This window comes from Suncus etruscus, chromosome 14 (assembly GCF_024139225.1).
Source record: "Suncus etruscus isolate mSunEtr1 chromosome 14, mSunEtr1.pri.cur, whole genome shotgun sequence".
NCBI classification, from domain to species: domain Eukaryota; kingdom Metazoa; phylum Chordata; class Mammalia; order Eulipotyphla; family Soricidae; genus Suncus; species Suncus etruscus.
The window spans coordinates 83,741,164-83,759,938 of NC_064861.1; the positions used below are offsets into that span (position 1 = coordinate 83,741,164).

The following is an 18,775-nucleotide window of genomic DNA, read 5'->3' on the forward strand; positions in this document are numbered from 1 at the left end:
AAAGAAACAAAAAAAAAAACAACACAAGATATGAGCAGCTTCATAGCACTGGCCACACTTAGATCCTCCTCAGGAAGTGTCAGTTCATCTCCTCTCCTGGTTTCATGGGCCAACTGGTCCTTTTCTTGTTGACTCTGTGAGTGCTGGAAGCTTTGGGTATCAGCCTTTTTTCTGATGCCCTGGGTGCAAAGCAGACTATTTTGGGGGCAGGGGTATCTCCATTAAAAAGTTGTCATGAGGGCCGGGTAGGTGGCGCTGGAGGTAAGGTGTCTGCCTTGCAAGCGCTAGCCAAGGAAGGACCGCGGTTCGATCCCCCGGCGTCCCATATGGTCCCCCCAAGCCAGGGGCGATTTCTGAGCACATAGCCAGGAGTAACCCCTGAGTGTCAAACGGGTGTGGCCCAAAAACCAAAAAAAAAAAAAAAAAAAAAAAAAAAAAGTTGTCATGAACAAGCTCTAAACCTAGATACAAAGAATCAAGAAGTGCTTTTTTTTTTTTTTTTTGGTTTTTGGGCCACACCCGGTAACGCTCAGGGGTTACTCCTGGCTATGCGCTCAGAAGTTGCTCCTGGCTTGGGGGACCATATGGGACACCGGGGGATCGAACCGCGGTCCATCCAAGGCTAGCGCAGGCAAGGCAGGCACCTTACCTCTAGCGCTACTGCCCGGCCCCAAGAAGTGCTTTTTAAGGTGATTAGGAGGAAAGTTTATTGCACATACACAGTTCAGACAGTCCTGCCCACTTTAGGCCCTCAACAAGGGCCCACTCTGTTTTGTTATTTTATGTTTATATTGATTTTTATTAGATTTTTATTTTATAGGTCCCAATAGTGTTGCTGAGGGGTTACACCTGGTTCTGCACTCAAGGATAACTCCTTGGAGGTTCTGGGACCATATGCGATACCAGGGATAGATGAGGATTGAGGTCCCTTATAGTATAACCCCGGCTCCATGATACATTTTGTTGTTATACATCCGATTACAGATATCACAGGCAATCAAGCTCATGCTCTTCATTGCATTGGAAATTACAGTTGAGGTTGGTGTAGCTTTGAGAACAAGGGGGTTTCTCAACAACTTTCTTTAAGCCATGAAGAACAATTGATTGTCTTAGGGCCAAAACAGAGGTCCTTGGTGGTTATTCCTTCCCCAATTCAGGATTAGTCCTTCTAGAATTGAACAACTATATGAGTATCCAGGATCAAACCCTGTTCAGCTAGGTGCAGAGAGAGCACCCTCCTGGCTGTCCTATCCCTCTGGTCCCATTAGTCCAATAACAGACATCTTAGCCCTGACCTTAGAGAGACCGCCTGTGTTTGCCTCATTGTAGTTCATGGATCTGGTCTCACTGTGAGCGCTTTATCTATTTGAAGTGATTTTGGAACATGCTTTAAGATACAGACTAAAGTCATGGATTGTTTTGTCTTGGGGGGGGTTTGGGTTTTTTTGGCCACACCCAGTGATACTCAGGGGTTACTCCTTGCTATGCTCTCAGAAATCACTCCTGGCTTGGGGGGACCATATGGGACACCAGGGGATCGAGCTACAGTCTATGCTAAGCTAGTGCATGCAAGGCAGATGCCTTATGGCCTGTACTAACGCTCCAGCCCCCAAAGTCATGTTCTTTAATATTTGTTTTTGTTTTTTAGAGCACACCTGTCTATGATCAGGGCTTACTCCTGACCCTGAGTTTGGGAATCTCTCCAGTTAATACTTGGAGGGACTAGAACAAATGCGAGAAATTAAATCCTGTGGACAGCAGAGATACCAAGGCTTTCCCAATTGCTCTGTCTCTCCAGCCCCAGAACACATTCTGATAGAGGCCAATGTCTGGGTACTGAAAGCTTGAGCTCTGAGGGAGAAGGTCTGGGGATAAAACTGGGCTCTGAGATCATAGTCTGAGAACAAGGCAAACCTCAGATAAAAAGATTATACAGATCATGCCACTTGGGGACAATCATATTTAATGAAGAATTAATAAACCAAGCAGTCAGGAGAGAGCCCTGAAGCCAGTGGCTTCTGGCCTCATGGTCTCTCTGTATACCACGCCAGACTGACCTTTCTTCATTAAACCTGTACCAATTTACCTGGGCATGGGAGGGTTGAGAGAGAGGTTTAAAGGAAAAAGGAGGATGGGGGAATGCCATTATTTTTTGTTAATATCTGGGTGCCATCTTACAATTTCAAACTTCTTTTCAAAAAAAAAAACATAAAAAGTATTGAGAAAGGCTACAACAATTTTGTTTTATTGCTCTCCACCAGAGGCAGGAACTCATAAAAATGGTTGTTATTTTGCATAGGTACAGTAAAAATAAAGCATCAATGGTTAAATTTTATACATCATTCTCAAAACAATCAGCTTTTTACATATCCATGTCTTGTACATATCACCAACTTTTTTCATAGATTTCTCTGAAACATAAACATTAGAACCTTTGTGTCGATGCACTTAATTAGAAAATCCTTAAACATCCTAAGACTGAGCACTGTAATAAGAGCCTAGAACATCCGAGTTCTCTTTCCATAAATTTCTCTAAACAGAATTATAAGATGATTTCTGCGTATACATATACAGTTTGAAATTACATTTGCTAACATACTCTTTTCCATCGACTTCTGTGGCAAAGACATTAGGACATTCTTGCAGACATAATTTGAGAATAAGTTGCTAAATATACACAATCAAGCATCACAGTAATTGGTAAACATTCATTAGGATAGCTGAGAATTATTAGACCTAGGGGAGAGTAAAAGAGCATGTATGGAGCCTGTAGTGATTCCCATGACAGTATGCTTCAAGGACGAAGAAAGACCTTGATGTTTTTATTTTTATTTTATTTTTTTTATTTTATGAAGACAAAGATGCAAAGAAAGAGGACAAGGTGAAATTACCGTGGGAAGACAATCACCCATAAACAGAATTCTCAAAAGAAATCCCCTTGCTGACACCTTAATTTTGAATTTTCAGCCAAAAACATTAAAAAAAATAGAACAGGGCCCAGAGAGATAGCACAGCAGCGATTACCTTGCAAGCAGCCAATCCAGGACCAAAGGTGGTTGGTTTGAATCCCAGTGTCCCATATGGTCCCCCGTGCCTGCCAGGAGCTATTTCTGAGCAGACAGCCAGGAGTAACCCCGAGCACCGCCAGGTGTGGCCCAAAAACCAAAACAAAACAAAACAAAAAGAACAAAACCCATGCACAATTACTTTGTCCCTCAAGCCCCCAGATTATAGTACATTATAACATTTCTTAGCAGTACACAAAGAAATCTAAAGTCACATAATTTTTGTAACTCCTTTAACATTAAAGGCAATAGTATTGTTGACACAGTTGATCATAACATATTATTTCATTAAGGATGAGTCAAAGGAGCACAGCAAAGACAGTATTAAGTGGCAATTGTTTGCAGAGGCTCAGAAAAATATAGGGGACATGTATCTCTTAGGTCAAGGGAATTCCCTTTTAAATCTCCCCAATATTGACTGTGCCTTTACAAAAAAAGAAAAAAAAAGAAGTACAAAATTTGTTGTTGTTGTTTTATGTTTTTTTGTTTATTTTGTTTTGTTGTTTTTATTTCAGGATCGTGGTTATTGTTTGGTTGTTGTCTTTATTACTGTGGTGCTTTTCGAGTTTTTTGTTTGAATTTTTATTTTCTTGTTTGTCTTTTTTTTTTGTTTTCTTTTCGTTTTGAAATTTATTTTTTGTTTTTGTTTTGTTTTGGTTTTTGGTTTTTGGCGATACTCAGGGGTTACTCCTGGCTGTCTGCTCAGAAATAGCTCCTGGCAGGCACGGGGGACCATGTGGGACACTGGGATTCGAACCAACCACCTTTGGTCCTGGATCGGCTGCTTGCAGGGCAAACACTGTGCTATCTCTTCGGGCCCATGTTTTGAAATTTTTTGAGTTTTTGTCTGAATTTTTATTTTCTTGTTTGTCTGTTTTTTTGTTTTGTTTTGTATTTTTTATGTTTTTCTTCTTTTTTCCCTTTCTTCTCTTAAATTAATATTTATAACCTCTAGAAGTTTCTCCTGGGTTTTAGTTTGTTTGATTTTTGCCCCTCACTTTTTTTCCCTTCAAACAGAACCACATAACTTTTTTTTTGGGGGGGGGTCACACCTGGCAGCGCTCAGGGGTTACCCTTGGCTCTACACTCAGAAATCGCTCCAGGCAGGCTCAGGGGATCATATGGGATACTGGGATTCAAACTACTGTCCTTCTCTGCATATAAGGCAAATGCCCTACCTCCATGCTATCTCTTTAGCCCCAGAACCACACAACGTGAATCATCTTGTTCTGCCTCATAAATTGAGGAGGAGATAATGAATGATACCAAGACCAGACAGTCATATAAACATTGTGTAGAAATAAAATATAATCAGACTTAAACACCAAATCCAAAGCCAATGACAACAGAATCGATACCCAATCTACAACAAGTTAGACACAGAGGGGACCACTTATACTAGCAGCCTGGGGGCAAAGGAGGGGTATGGGATGCAAGCTGGGAACAGGGGTGGAGGGAGGACAACATTAGTGGTGGGAATGTCCAGGGTTCAATGTCATTATGTACCTAAAATATTACTGTGAAAGATTTGTAATCCACTTTGGTCAAAATAAAAATTATTAAAGTCTAGCAACATTATGCATTTCACCAGAACTAGTCAAACCAATATTCAAGCACTAAAATTGGATACAAAAGTTTCTGTTTGCAGTGAGGCATAGCACAAAATAGTATGATCTAGACAGGTAGAACACACAATTTAATCATCAGCATCATTGTTGGATTATTGGGTCCTACCCTACTCATTCATTTCCACCTAAGGGTGTGAACTGCTGATTGGATTATTGAGTCTCTCCCTACTTAGTATTCCTTCTCCACCCTGGTGAGGTCTAGTTCTTTCTAATAAATACCCGGTTTTCAGGAAGGCAGGCCACTCATTCTTTGCTCTTCCTCCATTAAGCTGCTTTCCTTCTTAGGAGTGGAAGGCTTGAGGCTAATGTGGTGGGATTCTTGGCTTGAATGTTGGAACCCATCCTTGAACCTGTTCTTGTCCCCTTTAAGACCTGCTTTTCTCCAGAGCCTAGTATGGAGCCTGATGCTTCCTTCACACAGTAACTTGATGCAAATAAGTTGAGAGATTAACAGAGAAGAAAGTTGCAGGAGGTTCTGAAAGCAGCTTCTCCTTAGTTGGGCTTCAGCTGCGCTTGGATCTCCATCTTCTCTTCTATCTCCACCTTCTGTGTGGTAGGCTGCTGAGGTCGCCTGGGATGTAAAGACCTTTGGTAGCTGGTTGGAATATGCTCATCTTCCTTCTGTTGGTTCGCTTTCAATGGGGCTGTCCCTTTGGCTTCTACCCCTTCAGTAACCTCAATAGGCTGCTGCAAGTTGGGGAGCGGAGGTCCTTGCACAAAGTGCCTTTGGTAGAGGAAAGGCTGTGGGCGTCAGTGTTTGGGTCTTTACCAGTCTATAGCTCTCTCCTCTTCACTACCTGATTCCCCCTTGAGAAAGACCGTGGTTGTGAGCTGAGTGACCAGACTAGAACAACATGAAACCATCCAAAATGGGCCCCGTTCACCAATATTTCAGTGAAGGACATTGCACAGTCAGTCTAGTTCAAGGAGACCATGAAGGTGATAAACCACCAAAGAGTCAAATCATTCACTATCACTGGAGTCTTCTCGGGTGCCTGGGTCGCTGTCAAAGTGCCAGTTGTAAAATCAATTCCCAGGTTGTGAAATCACCCTCCATGTTTTGTCTAAAGCAGGTAGCCTCGAAGAGTTAATAATCCAAGCCAGTCAGGATAGAATCCTGGAGTGTCTCTGGCCTCCTGGTCTCACTGTGTGCCAAGCCAGACTGACCTTCCTTCATTCAACCAGATCCAATTCACCCAGGAGGTCCGGAGGCTCAAGTGAATAAGCCTTGAGCATTACTGAGTGTGGCAGCAACAACAAAAACCAAAGAAATGTGTTTCTGGTGGGAATGGCCAAAACCAGGTCAGAGAACCACAAAAGCAGTTTGAGAGATGTTTAACGTTAAATACACATTAAAAGACATCCTGGGAGTGAGACTGTTGTTCTCTACTAGGAGAGAGTGTGAGACCTTTAGTGGAACAGAGAGAAGCTGTGGATTGATGGGTGAGATGCCCTCTATGGAAAAGAGATGACCAAATCCAGGTTAGAGGAAGAAAGCCACATACATCTCAAAACAAGTTTACACACTTTATTTCTATGCTTTTATAAAAGTAGAAAATTAACATTTTAATAGCCTTTATTGACATATTAAAATAATATTTAAATATTACTATAATAAATATTTCTGGTTGGGTGGAGATGCTCCATAAATAAATAAATAATAAAGATAAATAATCGATAAATAATGATTTGGCAATAAATAGGGGAGCTGAAGGCAATCCGGCAGGCAGCAGGAGGAGGCAGTGCTGAGCTCAGACACACAGTGCTCCACGGGCCACACATCGCAGGTCGTGGGTGAGCAGCCGGAAGAGGTTGAAGGTGACAGAGGCTTCCAGGCAGCTCTGGGACTCCTGGTGGAGGACAGGCAGGGTCAGAGGCATCACCACTGGGGTCCAATTTCCTGCCCCCCACACAGAGGTCCCTCATGCTCACATACCTTGTGTGGTGCCTCCTGGAGCCTCTGAAGCCAGTGTTGGAGGCGACCCCGGGGCTGAAGGGTCCCTGTGGACTGAGGGGGTACCTGAAGGCAGAGGAAGGAGAGTGAGACTGGGCAGAACACAAGGAGGGGCAGGAAGGTCCTAAGGGAGCCCCAAACTCACACAGGCCTGGAGATGGATGTGGATGAGTTTCAGGGTGTGCAGGGGTGGGTCCAGCACAGGCCCCAGGGATGGCTCAGCCATGGCCCCCAGGACCTGCAGAGTCAGAGACAGCTCGGCCTCCAGGGCCACGGGTCGCTCCCATACCTGAAGAGACAAGGAGAGAGATGAGGGGTGAGGGAGGGAGGGAATGGGCTGGGGAAGGTGCGGGGACATGGAAAACAGGCCACTGGACCAGAGGGGCCATCGGGCAGCAGGAATAGTTCAGCCATTGGCAGGTGAGAGGAGAGTTGGGGGGACCATCAGAACAGGCCCTGAGAGCTAGGAATGAGGGGAGGTTTAGCCAAGAGTAGGTGGGATGGGCTGGGGAGGAATCTGAGCAGGAGGCAGAAAGGGGGTGACTCAGGCAAGGTGGGATCCCCAGCTCACCTGCAGCTGCTTCAAGTCTCTCTTCCCAGGGAACAGGCGCCCACTGCAGTTCCAGCCTTTCAGTTGCAGCAATTCCTCCTGCAGAGCAGCTGGTCAGACAAGGGGAACAGGCCCCCTCCCAAGGTTGGGGAGACCTCGGGAGGAGGCACTTTCTGCACCCAGAGGTAGAACACTCAGAAGTGGAGAGTAGAGTGGAACAGGGACACTCACCAAAGCATCCTTGGCTCTCTTGAAGGCCTGAAGCTCCTGAGGGGACAGAGACTGGAACCGGGCCAGCTGGCAGTCTCTGGGGTACTCCAGGGCCTTGGGGGGCCGGGAGACAGCAGGTGCCCCTGTTGCGGTCATCAGTGAGGTGCCCAGCAGCAGCATCACCAAGGTGGCCATCTCTGAGAGGACACAGGGAAGGTCAGCGAGGGTGGGTGTGCAGGGGAGGGTCCCCGCAGGATGGAGGGGACTCACCTGGCTTCATCCTGGACATCCCTTTCTGCAGCAGTTGGCTCCTGAGTCAGTACTTGCGAGGTGCTGGGCTCTGGCCGCTGTTCACTTCTGGGAGTCAGTGCTCTGCTGTGGTGCTCAAGATGATCTGTGGGTCTCTGAGCCTGAACCAAGTGCAAGTGTCTGGGGCTGAGCTGAGGCTCCCCATCTTTTAACCTGGGCTCCCTGGGCATTCCGTCCTGATGAAGGAAAAGTGAAACCCGCTCTAGGACAGGTGTCTGTCCCCACAGGTCTGATCAGACTGGGGAGTCCCCGGCGGAGCCTCAGAAGAGCAGCTGGAGCGAAAGTGAAACCGACTCTGCAATGACAGGAGACTGGGAGACCTCAGGACTGGGGCCCCAGGAATTCCATGGCGCTCCTCAAACTTCAGGAGGGTCAGAGAGACACTGGCTCTGGGCTTCAATGTGGAATAGAATAATAGGTGCCACTAAGAAGTGTTACAAAAGCGGCTTTGAATTCCATTGAGTAATGTGGCGTGTAAACTGGGAATTCAGGGAGCCTTCAGGGCCAGAGATGTTTGCACTGTAAGGAGGGGATTGAGTAGCAAGAGATGGACAAGGGCAACCTGCATTCCATTGGCTCCTGATTCCACCAGAATTGATAGAACCAGGAGTGTACCCTGAGTACTACCAGGTATGGGACGTAAGAAAGAAAGGGAGAATGAAAGAGAAAAAAATACAGAAAAGGAAAGAGAAAAATGAATGATTGATGAAATCAAGAAAGAAAGAAGAAAGAAAGAAGAAAGAAAGAAAGAAAGAAAGAAAGAAAGAAAGAAAGAAAGAAAGAAAGAAAGAAAGAAAGAAAGAAAGAAAGAAAGAAAGAAAGAAAGAAAGAAAGAAAGAAAGAAAGAAAGAAAGAAAGAAAGGAAGGAAGGAAGAAAGGAAGGAAGGAAGGAAGGAAGGAAGGAAGGAAGGAAGGAAGGAAGGAAGGAAGGAAAAAGGAAGGAAGGAGAAAGGAAGGAAGGAGAAAGAAAAAGAGAATGAAAGACAGAAAACAGAGAAAGAAATAGAGAGAAAGACAGAAAGACAAAGTGAAAGAGAAAAAGAAAGAAAGATAAGAGAGAGAAAGAAAGGAAGAAAGAAAAAGAAAAAAGTGGGGGAAATGCCAAACCCTGCCACTCCAGCACCCTTTCTTTTACTTGTCTTGTTTTAATTTGTTAGTTTTTGATTTTATTTTTCTTCTCTCTCTGTTTTTCACTCTTGTGGTTATTATTTTGTGATTTTTTTTTTTTTTTTTTTTTTTTTTTTGGTTTTTGGGTCACACCCGGCAGTGCTCAGGAGTTACTCCTGGCTCCAAGCTCAGAAATTGCTCCTGGCAGGCCCGGGGGACTATATGGGACACTGGGATTCGAACCAATGACCTTCTACATGAAAGGCAAATGCCTTACCTCCATGCTATCTCTCTAGCCCCTATTTGGTGATTTTTAAAAAATTTTTAAATTTTTATTTTTTTCCTTTGCCGGGTGCATTTTTTCTTTTCTTTTTTCTTCCCTCATTCTTTTTTTCTTTTCTTTCTTTTTTTGGTGGTTGCTACCAAATTTTTCTTCCTTTTTTCTTATCCTTTTTATCTCCAACGACAACAGAATAGGTACTCAATCTACAACAAGCTGTAAAGTGGAGACCAGTTACACTAGTATTCTGGGGGGTAAAGGAAGGAGATATGGGATACATGCTGGGAACAGGGGTGGAGGGAGGACAACACTGGTGGTGCGAATGCCCCTTATTCATTGTCACTATGTACCATAAATAATTCTGTGAAAGACTTGTAATGCACTTTGGTCACAATAAAAATGTATTAAAAAAAAAAAAGAAGAAGAAATGGGGCTGGCGAGGTGGCTCTAGAGGTAAGGTGTCTGCCTTGCAAGCGCTAGCCAAGGAAGGACCGAGGTTCGATCCCCTGGCGTCCCATATGGTCCCCCCAAGCCAGGGGCAATTTCTGAGCCCTTAGCCAGGAGTAACCCCTGAGCATCAAACGGGTGTGGCCCGAAAAAAAACCGAAGAAGAAGAAGAAGAAGAAGAAGAAGAAGAAGAAGAAGAAGAAGAAGAAGAAGAAGAAGAAGAAGAAGAAGAAGAAGAAGAAGAAGAAGAAGAAGAAGAAGAAGAAGAAGAAGAAAGAAGGAAAGGGTGAAAAATAGAGATGAAGAGAAAGAAAAGAAAAAATGAATAATTGATTGAAGGAGTGAAAAAGAAAGAAAGAAAAGGGGAAGAAAGGAAAGGAAGGAAGAAAAAGAAAATAGAAGAAAGGTGAAGAATAGAGATATGAAGAGAAAAGAAAGAAAAAATAAATAATTGAGGGAGTAAAAAAGGAAGGAAGAAGAGAGAAAGAAAGGAAAGAGGAAGAAAGAAAAAGGAAAGGAAGGAAGGAAGTAAACATAAAAGAAGGAAAGGGCAAAGAATAGAGATATGAAAAGGTCACTGGGTGTGGCCCAAAAACCAAAAAAAAAATGAGAGAGAGATATAAAAAGAAAGGGAGAGAGGAAGAATGGAAATAGAAAGAAAACAGGAAAGAAAAGAGGTTTTACAAAAGGAAAGAAGGAAAGGAGGGAGAGAAGAAAGGAGATGGAGAAGCCCCACATGAGAGTGGACCCCTGTTCCCCTACTGACCTCATGGCCAGGAGAAAAGAGGCTCTTGTGGGTGGGAGCACAAAGACTCTCCTTGTCCAGGCAGAGGGAGGTCACTGGGAACTGGGTTGTGGCTAAGGATTGGGGTTCAGCTCTCACCTGTCCAGGGGGCATCGATGAGCACAGGGGGTGCAGGAAGGGCTGGTCTTCAGGATGGAGCAGCAAGGCTGCCCTCACAGGAAGGAGGCAGAGATGGGTGTGAGTGTGGCCCAGACTAGGGGAAGGAGGGGAGTAGGAGGGAAAGGGGGTTTGGTTCAGGCCACAGGACCTCTGCGCTCTGTGGCATGTCTGGTCCCATCACAGCCTTTTCCTGGGGTCTCCTCACACCTCGAGGCTCACTAATTCTGCTCCAGGACTGATGGGATCATTCCTGTCTTAACCGGGTCTCCCAAGGTTTGTCTGGGGTCTGGGGCTCCTACTGGATATTTCCAAGTAAGTGACCACTGAGTCCAGCAAACCCCAAGGACTTGGCTCAGAGTCACATTTCCAGGATCAATAAGGCTCTGCAGCGGTGCTCGGGCACCTCTAAGTACTCAGAGCGTTTAGGGGTGCACCAGGCAGCTAAGGTCAGGACTGAGGGGCCGGATCCCCTAGGGAAGGTGCTGAAAGGCACCTGGTGAAGCCCTTCCCTGGCTCTCTGGCTCCTTTGCTTCCAGTGGATTTAAAAACTTTGGTTTGGTTTTGTGTTTAGGCATTTCCCAAGATGTGTTCAGGAGTAATTCCTGGCAGTGCTTGGGAATCATGTGGGATGCCGAGGATTGAACCTAATTCACCTCATCCATGTCAAATGCTGGATTCTCCCTGCTGAATTCTGGCTCCATTCCCTGAATTAAATTTTAAGTACTTTTCTTCTTTTCCTTTTGAATTGATTATGAGAGCTTAGTGATTTCATTGGACATTTGGGCCACACTCCAAGTGCTCAGTAGTTCTCCTGGTCTGTGCCAGGGGTCACCTTCTTGAGTTGGGGGACCTTATGAGTGCCTGGGATTGACCCAGGGTAGATGCACCTTCCTGTTGTGTTCTTTAGGTTCAATATATTTATTTTAATGAAGTAGGATATTCTTGCTTGTTTTTGAGTGAACACAGCAATGCTTCCATATTACTCCTGGTTGTGATTGGAGAAACATATGGGGTGCTGAGGAATCAAACTTCGGCTTGATATATATACACACACATATCTATGCATGTATGTATTTGAGCCACAAAACTTGGCACTCAGGAGTTACTCTTGGCTCAGAGATCACCCCCGTCAGGCAGTCAGGCTCGGGAAATCTATGAAATGCTGAGAATAAACTGAGGTCAGCCGCATGCAAGATAAACACAATACCACTCAGCTTTCACTGCCGCCCAGATACTATTTTTATTATTGCATGAAACTGTCTAACAGGAAAATAACTAGAAATCAGAGACACTGAGTGTGATGACGTGGTTACAAGTGGTGGGGAACGGGGCACATTAACGTTTGGAAAGCATAAAAATCATGGTCAAGATTTATGACTTTGACATATGCCTTTACCACATTTCCCACCCCTAAAGTGCCCCAGGCCCCCCCCACAAAACCCCGATGAGTTTGGGTCCCCTCTTGCATGATCATCGCAGCCTTGGGGTCTGCAGGAGGTTCTGAAAGCAGCTTCTCCTCAGTTGGGCTTCGGCTGGGCTTGGATCTCCATCTTCTCCTCCATTTCCACCTTCTGTGGTAGGCTGCGGAAGTTGCCTGGGACCCAAAGGTCTTTGGTACCTGGCTGGAATCTGGGTGGGAGACCCGCTCATCTCCCTGCTGTTGGCTCCTCTTCAGTGGGGCTGTTCCTTTGGCTTCTACCTCATTAGTGACCTTGATAGGCTGCTGTAGTTGAGGAGCCGAAGTCCTTGCACAAAGTGCCTTTGGTAGAAGAAAGGCTGTGGGTGTCGGTGTTTGGGTCTTTGCCAGAGTCTATAGCTCTCTCCTCTTCACTACCTGATTCCACCTGAGAAAGCCCTTTGTGGGAGAGCTGAATGACCAGACCAGAGCAACATGAAGCCATCTAGAATGGGCGCCATGTCCACCAATATTCTAGTGAATATTCAGTCCAGTTCAAGGAAGCTGTGATTTGTGATGATCCACCAGGGGGTTAAATCACTCAGCATCAGTGGAGTCTTCTCTGCTCCCTGGATCACTGTTCAAGTGCCAGTTCTCAAATCAAACCCCACATTGTGAAATCACCCCATATGTTGTATTTCCACCTCAGGATGCAGGTTGCCTTGAAGAATTAATAAACCAAGCCAGGCAGGAGAGAATCCTGGAGTCAGTGGCTTCTGGCCTCCTGGTCTCTCTGTGTGCCATGCCAGACTGACCTTCCTTCATGAAACCAGATACAATTCACCCAAGCAGGGAGGTTCAAGTGAATAAGCCTTGAGCATTACTGAGTATGGCAGCAACAACAAAAACCAAATAAATGTGTTTCTGGTGGCAATGGCCAAAACCTGGTCAGAGAACCACAAAAGCGATTTCAGAGATGTTTAATGTTAAATAAACATTAAAAAACATCTTGGGAGCAAGACAGTGTCTTCCTACTATGAGTGTGAGACCCCCAGTTGGACAGAGAGAGGCTGTAGATTGAAGGCTGAGCTACTGAGATGAGGTGATCAAATCCATGACAGGGGGATGGTAGAGAGATAGCATGGAGGTAAGGCATTTGCCTTGCATGCAGAAGGAAGGTGATTCGAATACTGGCATCCCATTTGGAACCCCGAACCTGCCAGTAGCAATTTCTGAGCATAGAGCCAGGAGTAAATTCTGAGCGCTGCTGGGTGTGACCCAAAAACCAATAAATAAATAAATAAATAAATAAATATATGACGGGGGAATAAAATCACATACATCACAGAACAATTTTACACACTTTATTTCTATGCTTTTATAAAAGTAGAAAAATAATATTTTAATAACTTATTGACATATTAAAATAATAAAGTATTACTGAAGTAAATATCTCTGGTTCAGTTGAGATGCTCCATAAATAAATAACAATAATATATAAATAGTATATAAATAATAATTTAGCAATAAATAGGGGGTCTGAAGGAAATCCGGGAGGCTGAAGGAGGAGGCGGCGCTGAGCTCAGACACACAGTGCTCCAAGGGCCACACATCGCAGGTCGTGGGTGAGCAGCCGGAAGAGGTTGAAAGTGATAGAGGCTTCCAGGCAGCTCTGGGACTCCTGCGGAAGACAGGCAGGGTCAGAGGCATCACCATCGGGGCCCAATCTCCTACCCTCCCACAGAGATCCCTCACATACCTTGTGTGATGCCTCCTGGATTCGATGCAGCCAGTGTTGGAGGCGACCCCGGATGCGGGGCGTCCCTGTGGGTTGAGGGGGCACCTAGAGGCAGAGGAAGGAGAGTGAGACTGGGCAGGACACAAGGAGGGGCAGGAAGGTCCTAAGGGAGTCTCAAACTCACACAGGCCTGGAGTTGGGTGTGGATGAGTTTCAGGGTGCGCAGGGGCGGATCCAGCACAGGCCCCAGGGATGGCTCAGCCATAGCCCCCAGGACCTGCAGAGTCAGAGACAGCTCGGCCTCCAGGGCCACAGGTCGCTCCCATACCTAAAGAGACAAGGAGAGACAATGGTGAGGAAGAGAGGGGACCCTGTCCCCTCCTAGGGGACAGAGCTGGGACAAGAGACACAAATACTTGACCAGAGGGACATTGGGCAGCAGGAGTGGCTCAGCCAACTTGGCAGATGAGAGGATATTTGGGGGAACCATCAGAAATAGGCCCTGAGAGCTAGGAATGAGGGGAGGTTTAGCCAAGAGTAGGTGAGATGGGCAGAGGAACCCTGAGTGGGAGGCAGAAAGGTGGGGATCCCCAGTTTACCTGTAGCTGTTTCAGGTCTCTCTTCCCTGGAAAGAGGCGCACATTGCATTTCCAGCCTTTCAGTTGCAGCATTTCCTCCTGCAGAATAGCTGGTCAGACAAGGGAAAAAGGGACCCCCAGGATTGGGGAGCCCACGGAAGGAGGCACTACCTACAGCCAGAGGTGGGACCCTCAGTAGTGGAGAGTGGAGCAGGACAGGATCACTCACCAAAGCATCCTTGGCTCTCTTGAAGGCCTGAAGCTCCTGAGGGGACAGAGACTGGAACCGGGCCAGCTGGCAGTCTCTGGGGTTCTCCAGGGCCTTGGGGGGCCGGGAGACAGCAGGTGCCCCTGTTGCGGTCATCAGTGAGGTGCCTAGCAGCAGCATCACCAAGGTGGCCATCTCTGAGAGGACACAGGGAAGGTCAGCGAGGGTGGGTGTGCAGGGGAGGGTCCCCGCAGGATGGAGGGGACTCACCTGGCTTCATCCTGGACACCCCTTTCTGCAGCAGTTGGCTCCTGAGTCAGTACTTGTGAGGCGCTGGGCTCTGTCCACTGTTCACTTCTGGGAGTCAGTGCTTTGCTGTGGGGCTCAGGGAGGCTCTGTGGGTCCCTGATCCTGAACCGAGTGCAAGTGTCTGAGGTTGAGCTGAGGCTCCCCATCTTTTAACCTGGGCTCCCTGGGCATTCCGTCCTGATGAAGGAAAAGTGAAACCCGCTCTAGGACAGGTGTCTGTCCCCACAGGTCTGTCCAGACTGGGGAGTCCCCGGCGGAGCCTTAGAGGAGCAGCTGGATCGAAAGTGAAACCGACTCTGCAATGACAGGAGACTGGGAGACCTCAGGACTGGGGCCCCAGGAATTCCATGGCGCTCCTCAAACTTCAGGGGGGTCAGAGAGACACTGGCTCTGGGTTTCAATGTGGAATAGAATAATAGGTGCCACTAAGAAGTGTAACAAAAGCGGCTATGAATTCCATTGAGTAATGTGGCGTGTAAACTGGGAATCCAGGGAGCCTTCAGGGCCAGAAATGTTTGAACTGTTAGGAGGGGATTGGGTAGCAAGAGATGGACAAGGGCAACCTGCATTCCAATGGCTCCTGATTCCACCAGGATTGATATGAATATAGAACCAGGAGTGTACCCTGAGTACTACTAGGTATGGGACGTAAGAAAGAAAGGGAGAAAGAAAGAGAAAAAATACAGAAAAGGAAAGAGAAAAAATGAATGGTTGATGAAATCAGGAAAGAAAGAAAGAGAAAGAAAGAAAGAAAGAAATAAAGAAAGAAATAAATAAAGAAAGAAATAAAGAAAGAAAGAAAGAAAGAAAGAAAGAAAGAAAGAAAGAAAGAAAGAAAGAAAGAAAGAAAGAAAGAAAGAAAGAAAGAAAAGAAAGAAAAGAAAGAAAGAAAAGAAAGAAAAAGAAAGAAGAAAGAAAGAAAGAAAGAAAGAAAGAAAGAAAGAAAGAAAGGAAGGAAGGAAGGAAGGAAGGAAGGAAGGAAGGAAGGAAGGAAGGAAGGAAGGAAGGAAGGAAGGAAGGAAGAAAGGAAGGAAGAAAGGAAGGAAGGAAGGAAGGAAGGAAGGAAGGAAAAAGCAAGGAAGGAAGGAGAAAGAAAAAGAGAATGAAAGACAGAAAACAAAGAAAGAGAAATAGAAAGACAAAAAGACAAAATGAAAGAGAAAAAGAAAGATAAGAGAAAGAAAGAAAGGAAGGAAGAAAGAAAAAGAAAAAAGTGAGGGGAACGCCAAACCCTGCCACTCCAGCACCCCTTCTTTTACTTGTTTTAATTTGTTAGTTTTTGACTTAATTTTCCTTCTCTTTCTTCTTCCACTTTTCTCTCTCTTTTTCACTCTTGTGGTTATTATTTTGTGATTTTTTTTTTTTTTTTTTTTTTTGGTTTTTGGGTCACACCCGGCAGTGCTCAGGAGTTCCTCCTGGCTCCAAGCTCAGAAATTGCTCCTGGCAGGCTCGGGGGACTATATGGGACACTGGGATTTGAACCAGTGACCTTCTACATGAAAGGCAAACGCTTTACCTCCATGCTATCTCTCTAGCCCCTATTTGGTGATTTTTTTTAATTTTTAAATTTTTATTTTTTTCCTTTGCCAGGTGCATTTTTTTCTTTTCTTTTTTCTTCCCTCATTCTTTTTTTTTCTCTTCTTTCTTTTTTTGGTAGTTGCTACCAAACTTTTCTTCCTTTTTTCTTATCCTTTTTATCTCCAACGACAACAGAATAGATACTCAATCTACAACAAGCTGTAAAGTGGAGACCAGTTACACTAGTATTCTGGGGGGTATAGGAGAGAGATATGGGATACATGCTGGGAACAGGGGTGGAGGGAGGACAACACTGGTGGTGAGAATGCCCCTTATTCATTGTCACTATGTACCATAAATAATTCTGTGAAAGAATTGTAATGCACTTTGGTCACAATAAAATTTTATTAAAAAAAATGGGGCTGGCGAGGTGGCGCTAGAGGTAAGGTGTCTGCCTTGCAAGCACTAGCCAAGGAAGGACTGAGGTTCGATCCCCTGGCGTCCCATATGGTCCCCCCAAGCCAGGGGCAATTTCTGAGCCCTTAGCCAGGAGTAACCCCTGAGCATCAAACGGGTGTGGCCCGAAAAAAAAAAAAAACAAAAAAAAGAAGAAGAAAAAGAAAAAAGAAGGAAAGGGTGAAAAATAGAGATGAAGAGAAAGAAAAGAAAAAATGAATAATTGATTGAAGGAGTGAGAAAGAAAGAAGAAAGAAAGAAAGAAGAAAGAAAGAAAGAAAGAAAGAAAGAAAGAAAGAAAGAAAGGAAGAAGAAAGAAAGAAAGATCTGAAAGAAAGAAAGAAAGAAAGAAAGAAAGAAAGAAGAAAGAGAAAGAAAGAAAGTAAGAAAGAAAGAAAGAAAAGAAAAGGGGAAGGAAAGGAAGGAAGAAAAAGAAAAAAGAAGGAGGGGAAGGAAAGGAAGGAAGAAAAAGAAAAAAGAAGGAAGGTGAAGAATAGAGATATGAAGAGAAGAGAAAGAAAAAATAAATAATTGAGGGAGTAAGAAAGGAAGGAAGAAGAGAGAAAGAAAGGAAAGAGGAAGAAAGAAAAAGGAAAGGAAGGAAGGAAGTAAACATAAAAGAAGGAAAGGGCAAAGAATAGAGATATGAAAAGGTCACTGGGTGTGGCCCAAAAACAAAAAAGAGAGATATGAAAAGAAAGGGAGAGAGGAAGAATGGAAATAGAAAGAAAACAGGAAAGAAAAGAGGTTTTACAAAAGGAAAGAAGGAAAGGAGGGAGAGAAGAAAGGAGATGGAGAAGCCCCATATGAGAGTCGACCCCTGTTCCCCTACTGACCTCATGGCCAGGAGAAAGGAGGCTCTTGTGGGTGGGAGCACAAAGACTCTCCTTGTCCAGGCAGAGGGAGGTCACTGGGAACTGGGTTGTGGCTAAGGATTGGGGTTCAGCTCTCACCTGTCCAGGGGGCATTGATGAGCACAGGGGGTGCAGGAAGGGCTGGTCTTCAGGATGGAGCAGCAAGGAAGGCTGCCCTCACAGGAAGGAGGCAGAGATGGGTGTGAGTGTGGCCCAGACTAGGGGAAGGAGGGAGTAGGAGGGAAAGGGGGTTTGGTTCAGGCCTCTGAACCTCTGCGCTCTGTGGCATGTCTGGTCCCATCACAGCCTTTTCCTGGGGTCTCCTCACACCTCCAGGCTCACTAATTCTGCTCCAGGACTGATGAAATCATTCCTGCCTTAACAGGGTCTCCCAAGGTTTGTCTGAGGTCTGGGGCTCCTACTGGATATTTCCAAGCAAGTGACCACTGAGTCCAGCAAACCCCGAGGACTTGGCTCAGAGTCACTTTTCCAGGATCAATAAGGCTCTGCAGCGGTGCTCGGGCACCTCTAAGTACTCAGAGCGTTTAGGGCTGCACCAGGCAGCTAAGGTCAGGGCTGAGGGGCCGGATCCCCTAGGGAAGGTGCTGAAAGGCACCTGGTGAAGCCCTTCCCTGGCTCTCTGGCTCCTTTGCTTCCAGTGGATTTAAAAACTTTGGTTTGGTTTTGTGTTTAGGCATTTCCCAAGATGTGTTCAGGAGTTATTCCTGGCAGTGCTTGGGAATCATGTGGGATGCCGAGGATTGAACCTAGTTCACCTCATCCATGTCAAATGCTGGATTCTCCCTGCTGGATTCTGGCTCCATTCCCTGAATTAAATTTTAAGTACTTTTCTTCTTTTCCTTTTGAATTGATTATGAGAACTTAGTGATTTCATTGGACATTTGGGCCACACTCCAAGTGCTCAGTAGTTCTCCTGGTCTGTGCCAGGGGTCACCTTCTTGAGTTGGGGGACCTTATGAGTGCCTGGGATTGACCCAGGGTAGATGCACCTTCCTGTTGTGTTCTTTAGATTCAATACATTTATTTTAATGAAGCAGGATATTCTTGCTTGTTTTTGAGTGTACACAGCAATGCTTTCAGATTACTCCTGGTGATTGGAGAAACATATGGGATGCTGAGGAATCTTTGGTTTGATATATATATATATATATATATGTATATATATATATATATACACACACACACATACACACACATACACACACACACACAAAACTCGGCATTCAGGAGTTATTCTTGGCTC

General features: G+C 45.4%; 2 protein-coding genes across 2 annotated transcripts; both read right to left on the reverse strand.

The window, feature by feature from the left end:
• Positions 1-6,444: 6,444 nt before the first annotated feature.
• On the reverse strand, positions 6,445-7,587 carry LOC126027673 (interferon lambda-3-like). Its single transcript, XM_049786676.1, has 5 exons — positions 7,429-7,587; positions 7,219-7,296; positions 6,793-6,936; positions 6,630-6,713; positions 6,445-6,543 (listed from the first exon to the last, which is right to left on the reverse strand). Exons 1-5 carry the CDS (start codon positions 7,585-7,587, stop codon positions 6,445-6,447), a joined length of 564 nt encoding a protein of 187 aa, XP_049642633.1.
• A 5,845-nt stretch (positions 7,588-13,432) lies between these two features.
• Positions 13,433-14,554, reverse strand: LOC126027670 (interferon lambda-3-like). The gene is made up of 5 exons (XM_049786674.1): positions 14,396-14,554; positions 14,188-14,265; positions 13,773-13,916; positions 13,610-13,693; positions 13,433-13,531 (listed from the first exon to the last, which is right to left on the reverse strand). The coding sequence occupies exons 1-5, from the start codon at positions 14,552-14,554 to the stop codon at positions 13,433-13,435; spliced, it is 564 nt and encodes a 187-aa protein (XP_049642631.1).
• Between the last annotated feature and the right edge of the window lie 4,221 nt (positions 14,555-18,775).

Bases quoted from the DNA above. Each gene is read 5' to 3' on its own strand.
- LOC126027673 (XM_049786676.1), bottom strand. From the start codon at position 7,587: ATGCTGCTGCTGGGCACCTCACTGATGACCGCAACAGGGGCACCTGCT. The intron at 6,714-6,792 runs GTGAGTTTGGGG...CTCTGCCTTCAG, and splicing joins ACATCCATCTCCAGGCCTGT to GTACCCCCTCAGTCCACAGG. The intron at 6,544-6,629 runs GTATGTGAGCAT...GTCCTCCACCAG, and splicing joins TCCAGGAGGCACCACACAAG to GAGTCCCAGAGCTGCCTGGA.
- LOC126027670 (XM_049786674.1), bottom strand. From the start codon at position 14,554: ATGCTGCTGCTAGGCACCTCACTGATGACCGCAACAGGGGCACCTGCT. The intron at 13,694-13,772 runs GTGAGTTTGAGA...CTCTGCCTCTAG, and splicing joins ACACCCAACTCCAGGCCTGT to GTGCCCCCTCAACCCACAGG. The intron at 13,532-13,609 runs GTATGTGAGGGA...TGTCTTCCGCAG, and splicing joins TCCAGGAGGCATCACACAAG to GAGTCCCAGAGCTGCCTGGA.